Source organism: Trichoplax adhaerens, genomic scaffold (genome assembly GCF_000150275.1).
Source record: "Trichoplax adhaerens TRIADscaffold_18 genomic scaffold, whole genome shotgun sequence".
In the NCBI taxonomy this organism is placed as follows: domain Eukaryota; kingdom Metazoa; phylum Placozoa; class Uniplacotomia; order Trichoplacea; family Trichoplacidae; genus Trichoplax; species Trichoplax adhaerens.
Window position 1 is genome coordinate 895,464 of NW_002060960.1, and position 15,221 is coordinate 910,684.

A 15,221-nucleotide genomic window follows, 5' to 3' on the forward strand; every position below is an offset into this window, starting at 1 on the left:
CAGGAAAGAAATCCATTGGGTAGTTTTGACGTCATGATTATCTGTTGACATTCACTTCTATCGCTAACTACAGGAAGAGGGGGGCAGATGATTGAACTGTAATCGGAGTTGTCAAGGATATCCATACCTTGAACTACGTTAACCCGCAAAATCAGTTTGAAATAAACTACTGTATGACATTTCGGTCTTGAGACCAGGTACTGTAGCGTTCCATTGGTTATTAAATTAAAATGAACTGTATATTGCTGCCACAATCTTTGAGTACGCCATTGTAAGACGATAGTTTGGGTATTTATGTATAGAAATAAGGCGTTTGGAATAATTGCAGCCTAAAAATCAGCTGCTCAGAATCCATTCATATAAATCCTAATTTCTTATTGAAGAAAAAGTTTTGAGTCGGGTTTCTTCCTTCTTTTTGGAAAATTAATTTGCAACGTTCTTGTCAGTACTGTCCATGTGAAGACAGCAAAGCATGTCACAAGAATATTTATTTCCAGTTCCCTCCCTCGCCCTGTACTAAATAAAAAGAATGGACTGCATTAATCAAGAAGGATCACCTCACACAAGCATATCAGTGTCTAGTAATAGAATGAAGTTTTGCAACTTTTTTGTATTGACTTGAGCTAGGGGATCCTTGCAATACTGGTAGACCACCAAGTCATTCCTTAATCATGCATTTACCCACTGTTATTTGAAATGAAAACGCGAACTGCCATGTTTGTATGCCAGTCAAAAGGAAAAGTATCGTTATTAAGGGAGAACCATGTAGGCATGAAATAGTCAAGACTTGTGGTATTTTCTAGTTTATCAAAAAGAATTACGATTGGGTATAATTTTATGAAAATGCTATAACGAGATGGCGTCGAATGGATTTCTTTTCAAAGATGTTGAAAAATGATGCCAATGCCCCAGGAGAGGATCGAACTCTCGACCTTTGCATGTCTATGGCGCCTTCAATACTGCCATATAAGTACAACGCGCTAACCTACTGTGCCACTGGGGCATTACGTTCATCGAAAGTAAAATTTCATTATTTGAATGGATAAAGACTTGTATTTGCATAGATGCATAAATTATATTATAAATTGTACAGTACAGTACTGTACTGTATTGATGTACTGTACAGTACTGTACAGTTACTGTAAAATAGTACTGTACAGTGTACAGTACTGTACTGTACTGTACTGTACAGTATATTGAGTATGTTGATGGTCAATTAAAGTAATACTGTGCTCTATAAACCAAATTCTATCGTTCACGTTGAGCGATATTTCATTCCATTGATTTCTTGCTAGAACGAACTTTTCATTATTTAGACCTTTCTCAATCTTTGCATGTCCAATTTTACACGAGTTTTAATCAATTCGCGTGTATTATTCATTTTATTTTAGTTCATCTTATCGTCCTGATCGTTGGTTCCATGAGTAGAGTACAGTATAATAATAGAAATTGACAGGAGCGTGTACTGCAACTACTGTACTGTACTGTACTGTGTGCAATACTGTATACAGTCTTGCTACAGTGTACAGTAGGATACTGTGTACAGTACTTGTTACCGTGCCAGCCATTCAGTACTGTACGGCTTTGTCTACTGTATGTGGCTATAGCCACCATGCCAACACCAAGACGGTGCACAGGTGCGGTGTTGTATCGTGCTACCGTTCCATGTAAAAATAAGCATTTCTACAGCACTGTACAGTACAGTACAGTACAGTCTTGCTACAGTGTACAGTACAGTAGGATCGAATACATTTCTACACAGCACTGTAGCGCACTGTACAGTCTTGCTACAGTAGGATCTACAGTAGCACAGTACTGTACTGTACAGTATACAGTACTGTAGTATTTACTGTAGTCTGGTTACAGTGTACAGTACTGTACTACAGTAGATTGTACTGTACTACTGTACTGTAGACTGTACACTAGACTGTGTGTACTGTACTGTACTGTACAGTATTATACTCAGTAGACATCATAAAGGGATTCAACCGAGCCGAACCGGACCGGACCAAACTCAGGCCAACTGTAGTCTGGTTACAGTGTACAGTACTGTACTGTACTAGACTGTACTAGACTGTACTGTAGACTGTACACGAGACTGTGTGTACTGTACTGTACAGTATTATACTCAGTAGAGATCATAAAGGGATTCAACCGAGCCAAACCGGACCGGACCAAACTCAGGCCAACTGTATACTGTACACTGTACAGTACAGTACAGTCTTGCTACAGTGTACAGTAAGAACTAGTACAGTACTTGGTACCGTACTAGCCCTTCTGTACTGTACGGCTTTGTCTACGCCAGCAGCAAAACGGTGCACAGGTGCGTTGTTGTATCAGCTCTGACTCACTGCTAAATCAGTGCAATACAGGAACAGTATGGGCTTGATGTGTTATCCCCAAACACGATACTCCTTTCACTATGGCATTTCAAGCGTCCAAAATTGCAACTCCGATCCATCGCTTAGGTATCTCTGCCCACCAAGATGGCAATGGATAACATCCATCCAATGGCTTGCATAGGATGAATGAATCCATTCAACATCCACTCCATGTAGGGTAGTCTAATTAAGTTAGTCAGTGAGAGAAAGATGAGTTGGTTTTCTACTAGTTCGTTGGATTTTGCCAAGAGTGCCTTTGTTAAGGCACAACAACAAATCGATCGCGTGTTAGATATTCAAGATGAAGACTCCACTGGCAATGTCAAGTCGAGTTCTTCCGGCCATCAAAGTAGCAAAATAATAGGTATGCTTTCAAGTCCAGTGGTTATCCATGGTGATTTTAGGCTATAGCGGCAGAGGCTATGTTTTAAATAGTACAAATGATGTAGCCCATACATGAATTAATGCTTATTGTTGGTTATGATCATAGGCCATGATGTCCGTCATGATCGCAAAAGTCAACATCAAGCCAATAAAACTTCCAAGCCAACGTTAACACCATCCACTTCAAGTAGTAAGATCGCCTTGGATCCAAGCGATATCAATAAACAACGACTGGGTGATGATAATTCATTATGGGATACATATTTAAATGAAGGGACAGACGATTCTGCACCTTCCACTCCATTGCATAAGTTGGTGGCTAAACCAGCGACAATATCCAACAAATCACTCACTTCTTCTGGGCAAAAGCCATCAACAGGTAAACCAACAATCAGTAAGGAAAAGAAAGAGGCGAGTAAACGTGGTGGTGTAAAAGCCCAGGGACAACGGACAATAACTAGTCCAACCAAACGACCAACTAAAACCGGTCATCAGCTTACCCATAAACGTAATCATTCTAGTAGTAGCATAGATGGAAAGGACAGCGATAGTGCTCAACCGCTTGCCAACAAACAAGTGGATGAAACAACAGAAATCGAAGCAATAGCGATCACAGAAAGCGTCCAAGAAAGTCTTCAACAAAAAGATCAACCTCCAATCGATCATAGTCTATTGCCATTGGATACGACTGCTCAGCCATTCGACCATAGTCACAAAGTAGATCATCCATTCGATCATAGTCAAAAAGTACAGGAGAGTGTTGTACATCATCCAACCAATTTACAATCACTTCAAAGCGATACTGATGATGACAAGATTGAGCCAAGTCAAAGCAACATCGCAAGCATAGAATCCATCAACACCAATGTCAATGAAATGAAACAAGTTCATTTAGATACGGAAGAACGAGCGTTATCGTCACTTCCAGATCAACAATTCCATATTCAAGATAGTAATGAGTTGCTACCTCCAACAACTTCAGATACAACAACAGAGAACGACAAGGTGGATCAATCCCATTCCAGTCATTGCTCTCAAGAGAAGAATACAATTGAGCATCATTCAGACGATGATCATCAAATGGATGATGCAAGCAATGATACCCATGAATTGGAATCAGGTTCTGATTGATTGATTGATGATATCTTATCATACAGCAATGGAAATAGAACTTTTTATTTGCATAACTACTATTAAATTGATAGGTTTAGCTTGTTAAAGAATATTTCAATACCAGTACTACACCAAATGGAATACTAATGTTGATGTATCATATTCATTCGCCAAGATATTGGACAATATAGCAATCAACAAGATGCATCGGAATTGAATCAGTCATCCGGAAGCAGCACTTTATCACAACCGACAAATAGTAAATTAACTCAAAGCCTTAGTCAAGGCGATAATCAATCCAACGATAGTGCTGAAAGCTGTAAAGTTAATCATAATGTAGATGTTAGTGAAATTTCCCAACAAGAAACGATACCTCAAATAACTGAGAATAGTCAATCAGCAATCCCACTAGAGAAATATGTAGAGAAAGTAGAAAAATTGCAAAAGGTAAATGATGCATCATTTACTTGATTGTCTCTGTTTTGAAATAGTTGAATACCTCTTCGCATTGTTTTGGGATAACTATTTTAAGCTTTTATCTTATAGCAATTAGATCATTACTATCAGCTAATTGAAGCAAGAGAAACTAAAATTGTTGTATTAAGTAAGACTAATCATGACCTTGACGAAGCCAATGTCATCTTAAGAAGGTTAACCACAACTATGTTGAATTTGTATTTCTCCTTCTTTTTGTATAGTAAAGATTTATGACTACGTTATTAATTGAATAGAACATCACCTTATGGATGATACCAAATGAGATAGTGAGTTAAAGGTGCTCGTTTGTAATCAAGTATCAAATTACTGTTTGTAACTTAGGCAACTTGAACAGGCTGAAATTATGAGAAAAGCAGACGACGACGAAGTTGAGAAATTGACACGAGAATTTACAAATAGAATTTCAACATCTGAAGGCAAATTAAAGGACGTTATACGGGTTAGAGATTGAATAATACTGAATATAAGTAATACGCGCATATACTCGTGTATAGATACATAATTGAATGAGGAATATTGATTTATTCTAGGATCGAGATTTGTTCAAGAAGAAAGTGGCAGAATTGGAAGAAGTTCTTGCTACACAGTAAATTAAAATAATTTTCTTATTTTTTCGTCACCTTGCATTATTCTTTCTTCGTTATCAGGCCAATGAAAACTTTCATACATCTTATCCCTAGGTTAGAAAGTCATTCAACTATTTTAGAAGAAAAAGAAAATGAAGTAAGAGAATTGCGAAATGAAGGTACAATATTGGGAAATTCTTTCATGTTGGATATCACTTAACGTCTATATGAAATGTGTTGTAACGTTTAAAAACAAGTTAACATACTCGTATTTGCTAAAAATTATAGGGGAACGACTATCTAAGCAGCAGCTACAAAGTAATAATATTATTAAAAAATTAAGAGCCAAGGAAAAGGAATCTGACTCTGCTCTAATATCATCAAGGTATTTAATTGACAGCGTCACTAACTATAAGGTAGATTTAGGACTTATTTTCATCGTTTGTGCATTCTTTGAATTAAAACATAGAGAAAATGTTGCGACGTTGCAGTCTGAATGTGAAAAGTTACGCGAATCTCTTAAACAAAAAGATCAGAAGGAAGCCAAATTACAAGGTACCATTTGAATGATTTAAAAATCTATTACAGTGATAGCTATGACTAGTTACGCTACAGTAATTGGTTGGTCGTCTATTCACACTTTTGTATAATTCTAACAAAAATAAAGAACAATACGATACCTTGAATGAAATGATTTCTCGCCAAGAAAAGAAGTCGATATCTCAGAAGGTAACATAAAGCTTAAGAACTTTTTATGTTTCATCATACTACGTTACTTATGCAATCTGGAAATAAGTGCAATTATGTTTAAACATTGGAATACTATAGCAAGAATTAGATAATGCTTTGGAGAAAGCTAGAAGTTTACAATCGGCTCTCGATAAATCCTATGTGTGCGTAAATTGTTATTTTAAACTGAAACTATATTGTACAATATTTGAATAACATCCTTCAACATATGCTTTTAATGATAATAATTAAATATTAATTGTAACTTAATAAATTTGACGATACTGTAGTGAATTAGCTGAGTTGCATAAAGAAAGTGCCCATAAACAAAGTCAAGCGAAGGAAATTGCTCTTAGTGCTGAGGTTCTAGCAAAGGAAGAGTTAAGAATGACAATAGATCGTGAAAAGCGTAAAGCTACTGAAGAACAAGAGAGATTAGCTATGCAGGTTAGAGAAATTCTAGCGGATAAGAGAATATTTCATTTCTTCATGTTTATTGATGGATGTGATAGTAAATTATTGGTTATACCATTTTGCACATATTGAAATGCAAACAGATCAAAGATCTTCAGTCTGCTATAAGTAGAAGTGAACAACAAACAACCTGGACAGAAGAAACTTTGCGCAGGGAAATTAGTGACATGCAAATGGTAAGTGGATGCTTTGTAATCAACCTAATGTATAATAATTAATTACAAGAACGACTTGACAATTTTATATACTGCACTAAATAACAATTTCTATTTAATTGTGATAAATAATATTATCAAACAGAGATTGCAAGCAGCAGAATCTAGAAATCAGGATTTATCTCAAAGTATTTCACAAGGTATTACAGCGATAATGCACGTAAATTAAGAAATATCTACGTAACTTAAACTTTCCACTTTAGTTTCAAATATCAGTTCAATTGACTAATAGGTTATTAAATTATACTTCCTCCTTTAATAATTCAGCCACCCAGCCTTTACTTCGCCAAATAAATAATTTGCAAAACTCTCATAAATCTCAGCTGGCGTCTTGGGAAGCCGTTGAAAGAAATTTAACTGAGAGATTAAGTCAGTCATTATAAAAGGAATTGAAAATGTTGCCAGTAAAACAGACAGCTTCATAGCTAATTGAATGGATGTATCATTTTTTGATCTATAGATGAAACTAATCAGCAGTTAATGCTTGCGTCTGAAAAAGAACAAGTAGCAACAACAACGTCCATGGAATCTATCTCTAAATTGGCCAATTATGAAGCTCAAATTAAAGCCCAAAAGAAGCAAATAACAACGTTAAAATCTGAATTGCAAGCTGAAAAGCTCCGCTATCAAGATTTAGACGATAACATGAAACGGTACTATTAATTTGTTATTTATCATTCGTCGTGACTAATAACAATTAATGGAATAATTTATTCACGATAAATAATTACACAAATGATAGGCAAAAATCTAAAGCTGACGAAGTTAAAGCTAGTCTATTTCGTGACCTTCGAAATCTACGAAATGATAAGGTAATATTGTAGATATCATTATTCTCTAGTTATCTAGTGTCTAGTTGTTATGGCAATAAAAATGAATTAGAAAAAGACCTATTCGCAATTTATACAATTGCATTTTTAAATGTAGGACTTAAGTGAGACACAAATGCAAAATGAAATTAGTAATCTGGAGCAAGAATTAAAAAAGACAACAGAGTTACTGAATATATCACAAGAAAAGGTAGTTTTATTATCTGGATATTGATTTAATGAGTACACTAGTACTAAAAATATACCTCGCCGGCAAGTATTGCGACGGTATTATATTGATATAATTATTAAACTATTTTGGAATAGCTAGCGATTTCTTTTGCCAGTTGTAAATATCATAAGAGATTGTTTATTGGTGATGTTTGTAGCTTAAATTTCGCGAACATAGTAGAACTGATAGCTGGTCAAGTTCCACAGGGAATGCGAATGCGATTTCAGATGTACCTGCATCATCATCGTTGACTCAGGTATTAACTAATGTAGATTATCGCGCTGTGAATGATATCGCTTTCTAAAATTTAAAGTTATCCTACAAAAGATTAATTCATTGGATTTGCAGAGTGAACTACTGGAACAGTCCCTACGTTCACACTCTGTAGCATCAACACCTACTGCAGGGGGAGAATTTTTCCGGCGGGCAACACCTTCAACTATCATGGAAGTTTTACAAGCCCAACTTAAACAAAAGGAAGGAGAAGTTTCTATATTACAGGTACACTTTATGAACCAAGTGTAGAATACTCTATGCAATAAAATTTTCCATATCTCTTTTAATTGTTTTGTATCATAATGAAGTGATATTTCTGAATATGAAGTAATTGATGTTATACCAGGAAGAAGTATCGACATTAAAGCAGTCTAGATCTTCAATTGCGGAAGACGTGCTGCATTTAAATATGGAAATTGAAAGTCTACAAGACGAAGCCGAAGCTGTTAATGAATGGAAAGCATCATATAAGGTAATATAACCTTACGTTACGTTACTATCAAGTTAATAAGCTTAAGATGTAACACTTCATTTTGTCGTCGATTTTCATTCAAGATGTCTGATGAGGCGTAGAGTCATTTCATCTTACGTGTACTAACATATCTTTCAGGAACTCCAAACTCGGTATAATGCAATGCTTCAGATGTATGGAGAAAAAGCTGAAGAAGCTCAAGAATTACGTTTAGATTTAGAAGATGTTAAAATGATGTATCGAACTCAGGTATTGTACTGTATGTTATATGTATACGTTTTCTCGGACATTAAATAATGAAGAAGATTGAAGTAATTGTTAGCGCCATTATTTTTGTAAGAATTTTTATATTTACAATTTCTACAGATTGATCAGTTGCTAAAACAATCTAAATAATTATATACCAACAAATGGTCGAATTTTTAATATGAAAGAAGAAAAGGAGTCTTTTCACATATTTTCAAGGTGAACCTTGGTGCTATTCAAAAATTTTTAAAATATGCAGTTATTTGGATACTGTTAATGTAATATATCATCTGTTAGCGGGAATGACTACGATATTTTAAATATGTATTCTAATTCATCTAAATCGTGATCGGACGTTATGATTCATGTTGAATAAGCTATATTGGCATTATTTTGACGTAAAATCACAGCTTTTTAAATATATTGAATTTCAAAAATGGTATAAAAATTTAATTTCTGTGGAGAGAACATATTTTCCACTGGTTCTAATTGACTGTATTGCTTTAGGTTTGATAATTTCTGTTTACTTCAAATTGCCAAATTGTGGTCTCGCATACATGTAGTCCACAGGCATCTTATTTAAAACAATTGTGTAGAGCAATGATAAAATGTAAGTCAATTTATATGCAGAATTATGTCTTCCGTTTCTGTAAGATTAAAATTACTTACTAAAATTAAAAAATGGATGAAACTAGCGAATTATTGTCCATCCAAAGTGAGTGTATTACGTTCCCTGCTGCAACATATAGAGCAGTATATCGTCACTACCGGTACTACTGTACTAAAGTGTAATGTAGTGCAACAATATTCTCCAAAGTGTTTACAATGTTATTGCTGTGTATCAGGTACGATCGACAGATTTTATACCATGGCTAATAAATTGCAATAATTAGTCTATACACTATCAAATACTAGTTTAAGAAGCCGTTAGGTTAGTCGATATCTTTATTAAGAAATTGGAATACAACTATAAGAGATACACTGATACATTAGTGATAAGTTACTTATGGAAAATAGGGTACAACGGTCGCAAGAAAGGCATCAGTAGGCTTGGCAACAGTCTATTAGTGTCGTTGTAGGTTGAATAACAACTCGGCTGTTACAAAAAGTAAATTCAGCATCAAGTAAATGATTGCAACTGAAATGGATAATACTTGATTGCAGGTCGGTTACTACAGTACTAAGTTTCATATTATAACAGCCATTAAAATCACAACTCACGTACATGAACACATTAATGTGATACAAGCTTGAAAAAGATTCATGTTTGATTCAATCGTGCGAATGATCTGATATTAATGAGTAATATAATAATATTTAACATCTAGTATTAATATTAAACTTGCACTACCATTAGGTATAAAGTTAGTTCGAATGAAAATATAAAACTATCATACTAAGTTATGTTTTCAAGTAATACGTTCCGTTTGCGTAGTCACAATTCATAATTACTATTTTTTTTTAAACTTAATGTAGAATTAAACTTACACTATACGACGCAAGGATGATTTTAAATAGTATCATTTATATATATATATATATATATATATATATTGACGTTATCGTTTTGATACTAGGTAAAAATTGTGTTAGTTACGCAAGTGATAGGAATTTCGACAGTTGTTAGGAATTGATACTTGTACAATCAATCATGGGAAACCAGAAAAGAAAAATAATAAACAATTGATGTAACCAATGACCAAGCGGATAGATAAAGATCATGGCTAGTTTTACGGTAATTACTGCAAGTAAAGTAGCTCGCTGTTGTACTTTAAGCGGCGTGGTAAATTAAACAAATTCAGCAACTGAATCTGATGCGGATCTCTGATAAATATCTTTATGCACATCTTCAATTTTGTTGACCCAATCTATCGCGTAGCCATTTGGGTCTTCAAGATAATAAGTTCGATTTGGCTGTTTGTAATATAAAGGTACGTAATAACGAAGTTACTGATAGCTATATGAAAAACTTTTTGAATATAGTCATGACGTCAAATCAAGAAAGATTCATAGAACTGATTATAGTAATTTCATACCGTATGAACAAAAAATGTCTTGAAATTTTTGGCTTCTGGGCGCAATTCGCGGGACCTAAGGGAATGATGGGGCGAATTAATATGTTTATTATGTTTATCTCCACATTGATAAATTGTTACTCACAGCAAAGAAAGTTAAAATATTGCTACTTACCAGGGAATTTCACCTTTTAGCACCATTGCTTGTGGATCGACGTAGTATAAATGCGGCCCTTCTGTTAATAACAACTGACGACGTCTGGCGAATAAACCCTTGAAAAGTGAAAAATTATAAATTCATGAAGCTTAAAATCAAATTAGAGGTCGTCCGAAAAGTAATAGAGATGAAGTGCGATAGGTACTAACTTTTCGCTTATCTACCAGGCCCATTTTTAGAATTAAATTATTTTCTACAAATCTATGCCTGATGGACATATAATATGTAAATATGTAGAAATTAGATAAAGTATTAAGTTGATTTCGTTAATTTTGATACGAAAATTTATCGACTGACCATTTGGAATCTTTTTGTTGCTTATCTAGCTTACGCTTACGGTCTTCTTTATTAATATTGGAGAGCAATCCAAATTCCTTATTTCTTTCCTTATCACTTAAACCAAATTGAGCTAACATCCTTTCATCGAAATCATCATCATCGTCGCCACCTTCCTGTTGTAGTAGTTAATTACAATTGAATGCAATATCGAACGACAACACCAATCCATGCAACTAGAATTGCATTTATAAAATTTGTGCTTACATTAAGTCCACTACGCAGATCTTCTTGGCTTTTACTCTTTGCTGGTAAAAAAGGAGCCAGTTTAGGCGGTTCTAAATCCGCTAATTTTTCCCAGGGAATGTCTTTATAATAAAAAAAGAAATATAAAGTGATAAATTTACTTGCAATAATTGTATATGGTAAAATTAAGAACTATACCTTCATAGAAAGTATGAGCTTTCAATTTGCTATATCCGCCCATTTCAGGACAACCCAAACGTTGCTTAGGATCTTTGACCTAATTGTTTAGAGTTGTCAGTTTAACATTAGTACAATATCAGATTACTTAGTGTAAGATTCTTATAGCGTAGGTAAACTAGCACGCTAATTTATATAAATTAAGGGGTAAATAAATACTTTACATACTAATAAACACTCAACCAATTCTTTCGTAGTGGGGTCGAAACCATCTGGGAAATTATATTCTAAATTGATTATTTTTTGGAAAATTTGATATTCATTCCTGAGATGAAACAGTAAATAGAACCGCTAAGATAACTAAGCATTACAATGATACTATGGATAAGAGATTATATGTCCGAAATGATAGGCGTAATGATTCATTAGTGATAAATTACAATCTACGATTAATTCTTTACAAGTAATGTAAAACATGAGCGTATCAATTATAACTCACGTTGCTCTAAATGGAGGCAATCCAGCAGCAAACTGATAGATAATACATCCAAGAGCCCATAAATCCGAGCTGGTGGAATAACAAGGACAAGCACGTCTTAATTCTTTTAATTAGTTTGGAATTGTTTGATGAATCTATTACCTTTTAAATGCACTCTTTGCTGTTAGTAATTCTGGTGATACATATTGAGCAGTGCCAACAAATGATTGAGCTCGAGCTAAATCGTAGTAGTAAATAGACAAGTAGGAATAATGTTAATTCGTTGTAAAGAGACACATAGATACGGTGCTGTATTAACATGATTGTGATTAAAAGTAGACTACTATTCCATCTGAACTCTATTATTAGCAATATTGTTGGCAATATTTTAAGCACTACAAAAGTATAGCAATAAATCATAGTTTATCTCAAGTTATACCATTATCATCGCCTTCCACAAAAGCAGTTCCGAAATCCGTAATTTGAATGTGCATATTATTGTCAAGTAGAATATTTTCAGGCTTTAAATCTCTACAATTCAAAAACGCTATTAACTACAAGTACAGCAACGCAGCTAGAAGCCTATCATGTCTCAAAAAGCTCAAGGAAGCAGATACGATAGTATTACCTGTGAATGATACCTTGGTCGTGTAAATATTCCAAAGCTGAGGTGATTTCCGCTGCATAAAATCGAGTCGCATATTCATCAAAGCTCCCTAACTATATTTTGAAATAGATATGAGTACAAATCATTCAAATTACTCTTTTTAGCTGCTCAATAACGATGCATACTCATTCTAAACATAGGATACTTTATATTACCTTATTGATGTAGTTTAACAGCTCACCATTCTTAGCAAAACTTAACACAAAGTCTAATGTAGTGGTTGTTGTTAAGGTAAAATAATATCATCATAAATGGTCCTGCAATCGTTTATGACCTAAAGGATGTCAATTTTATTTGGTTGCATAGCATGAAAAGTAGTTCAAATGTAAGAATTAAGTATTTTAGGATACAAAGTCTTTCTTTATCTTGAAATGTAAAATATAACCGGACAAAGAACGGATGGTTGAGTCGACTGAAGACTTCCTTTTCTCGAGAAACATATTTCACCTTGTGTTCTTTAATAATGAGGCGTTTTTCCAGAATTTTGACTGAATTATCAAAATTTTAAGCATTAAGATTAGTTAACTATAGAAGTACTATAGGTTAATGTAAATGAGTCTACAAGTTAATAACAACTCGTAACTTAGGAAAGTATTACTCTAGTCAATATGTGACTACTGTTTGACCCTTCAATACTTTATGTAGAGTCGTTTTCTTCATTTTGATTATTGTTGAGGATAACTTACCTGCGTATTCTTTATGTGACTTTTTATCACGTGCTAATACAACCTATGGTAAAAATAGAAAAAAATTGGGGTTAAAACGATGACGTCGCAGGGAATATTATTTTAGGTCTATGGAAATATATGGTTTGCCATCTATACAGTAGTTGCACTGTTGCCAAACAGTATGCCCATTAATGTCGTAATATGTAGCATTCAATGCTAAATAATTGTCCAAGTAGATATCATTTTTGACTTATGCGAGCAATTATTGATCTACTTTATGCGATAATTCAAACAGGCGGTACTGTAGTGCAGTATTAAAGTAGAATTCTTGGCATTTTTCTTAACACATATAAAAGTTATGAAATGGAGTGATTTGGTAGGTAAGTAGCTAATAACTTTTTGACGTAAAGTTTTTTTCCAATTCATACAAACAACTTAACAATCTAGATCATTTTAGACCATAAATATGAGATTATCATTGGCGATATTACAAGTTACTGGTGTGGCTTTCATAGCTGAAATTTTATTGGCATCTCATTGCGATTTATAATCTTGCCAATTCTAGAGGATCTACTATAGGTTTAGTTAGTTTTATCCGATCAACACAAACGATTGAAAAATCCATGACTACTCGATTGTCATTTCAATGATGAAAGACAACAGCTTTAGACTGTCATTCAATATCATGATGTTATTTGAAGTCGTTCATTTCGCCTTTGAACTCATATTATTCGCTTCTACAATATTTATGATTGATGATCATCAACAATTTATGCCTTAACTCATCCATGATGAAAGCCAACAGCTTTAGACTGTCATTCAATACTATGATGTTATTTGAAGTCGTTCATTTCGTCTTTGTAACTCATATTATTTGCTTCTACAGTATTTATGATTGATAATCATCAATAATTGATGGCATAACTCCTCTATTTCTACAGTCATGGGTTCCTTTACTATGATCACTCACAATTCAAAATCAAGTTCAAATGCAAATAATTCTATAACATTGGAGATTATAATTATTAAAGTACTAATGGTCATTTTAGTGATTATAATGGTATAGCATAAGAGTATTATTCAATAGTATCATGCTCAATCAAGCATCTTTTCATAATCTTCTATCATTTTATTTATTATTTCTAATCCTATTCTATAGTCTACTGCAGTTTAATGACGGCACCAATGACTCATAAAACACACATGATATAATTATTTATCAATTGCTCCTACCGTAGAATAAGAGCCTTCGCCAATTAATTTACCAAATTCGAAATCTTCCGCCTTTTTCTTTCCAGGAATTGGCTTATTTCCCGATTGGCCTCGGCCATTTTCGACAGTTTCTTTCGCTTTCTATAATATTATTGATGATTTAATTTTATTATTTAGTCCATTATACAACAACGTCCATTCCATGATTGGCGTTGTAAAATATGATTATTATCCTTGATTAGCAATGTAGCATTCATATCTGACAATATTATGTGTATCCTTAGGGAGCAATTGATTGTATTAATGAACAAGTTTGCAAGCAAAAGTCAATATCTAAAGTAGCATGTTCCAGTTTATAAATTGCAAGGGTAGACAACAAGGGAATGGTAGTTGTCTGCAATAACCATTCGTATCATTTTAGATAGTAATTGACAGTATTAATGAACAAGTTTGCAAGCAAAAGTCAATATCTAAAGTAGCATGTTCCAGTTTATAAATTGCAAGGGTAGGCAACAAGGGAATGGTAGTTGTCTGCAATAACCATTCGTATCATTTTAGAGAGTAATTGACAGTATTAATGAACAAGTTTGCAAGCAAAAGTCAATATCTAAAGTAGCATGTTCCAGTTTATAAATTGCAAGGGTAGGCAACAAGGGAATGGTAGTTGTCTTCAATATGAAATGAAATAATAACCATTAGTATCATTTTAGGGAGTAATGGACGGTATTAATGAACGAGTTTGCAACTAAAAGTCAATATGGATGTTGGTCATGATAGATTTAGATCAATGGATTGCAGCCCAAGTCAAGGTTTTATCCATTCTCTTCCTCTATTCTAGACGGCCATCGTCATGATTGCAATCAAAATCAA

The 15,221-nt window shown here is 33.9% G+C and overlaps 1 protein-coding gene across 1 annotated transcript; it reads right to left on the reverse strand.

The window, feature by feature from the left end:
* Positions 1–10,183: 10,183 nt before the first annotated feature.
* On the reverse strand, positions 10,184–14,447 carry TRIADDRAFT_31577 (uncharacterized protein; the record flags this gene model as incomplete). The annotated part of the gene is made up of 16 exons (XM_002116858.1): positions 10,184–10,309; positions 10,432–10,486; positions 10,586–10,683; positions 10,777–10,834; positions 10,925–11,075; positions 11,185–11,271; positions 11,348–11,426; positions 11,555–11,651; positions 11,826–11,894; positions 11,967–12,042; positions 12,244–12,335; positions 12,433–12,524; positions 12,627–12,679; positions 12,822–12,959; positions 13,158–13,200; positions 14,373–14,447. Coding segments are annotated over 16 exons (1,389 nt in total), but the record flags the coding sequence as incomplete, so codon positions are not given.
* Positions 14,448–15,221: the final 774 nt, after the last annotated feature.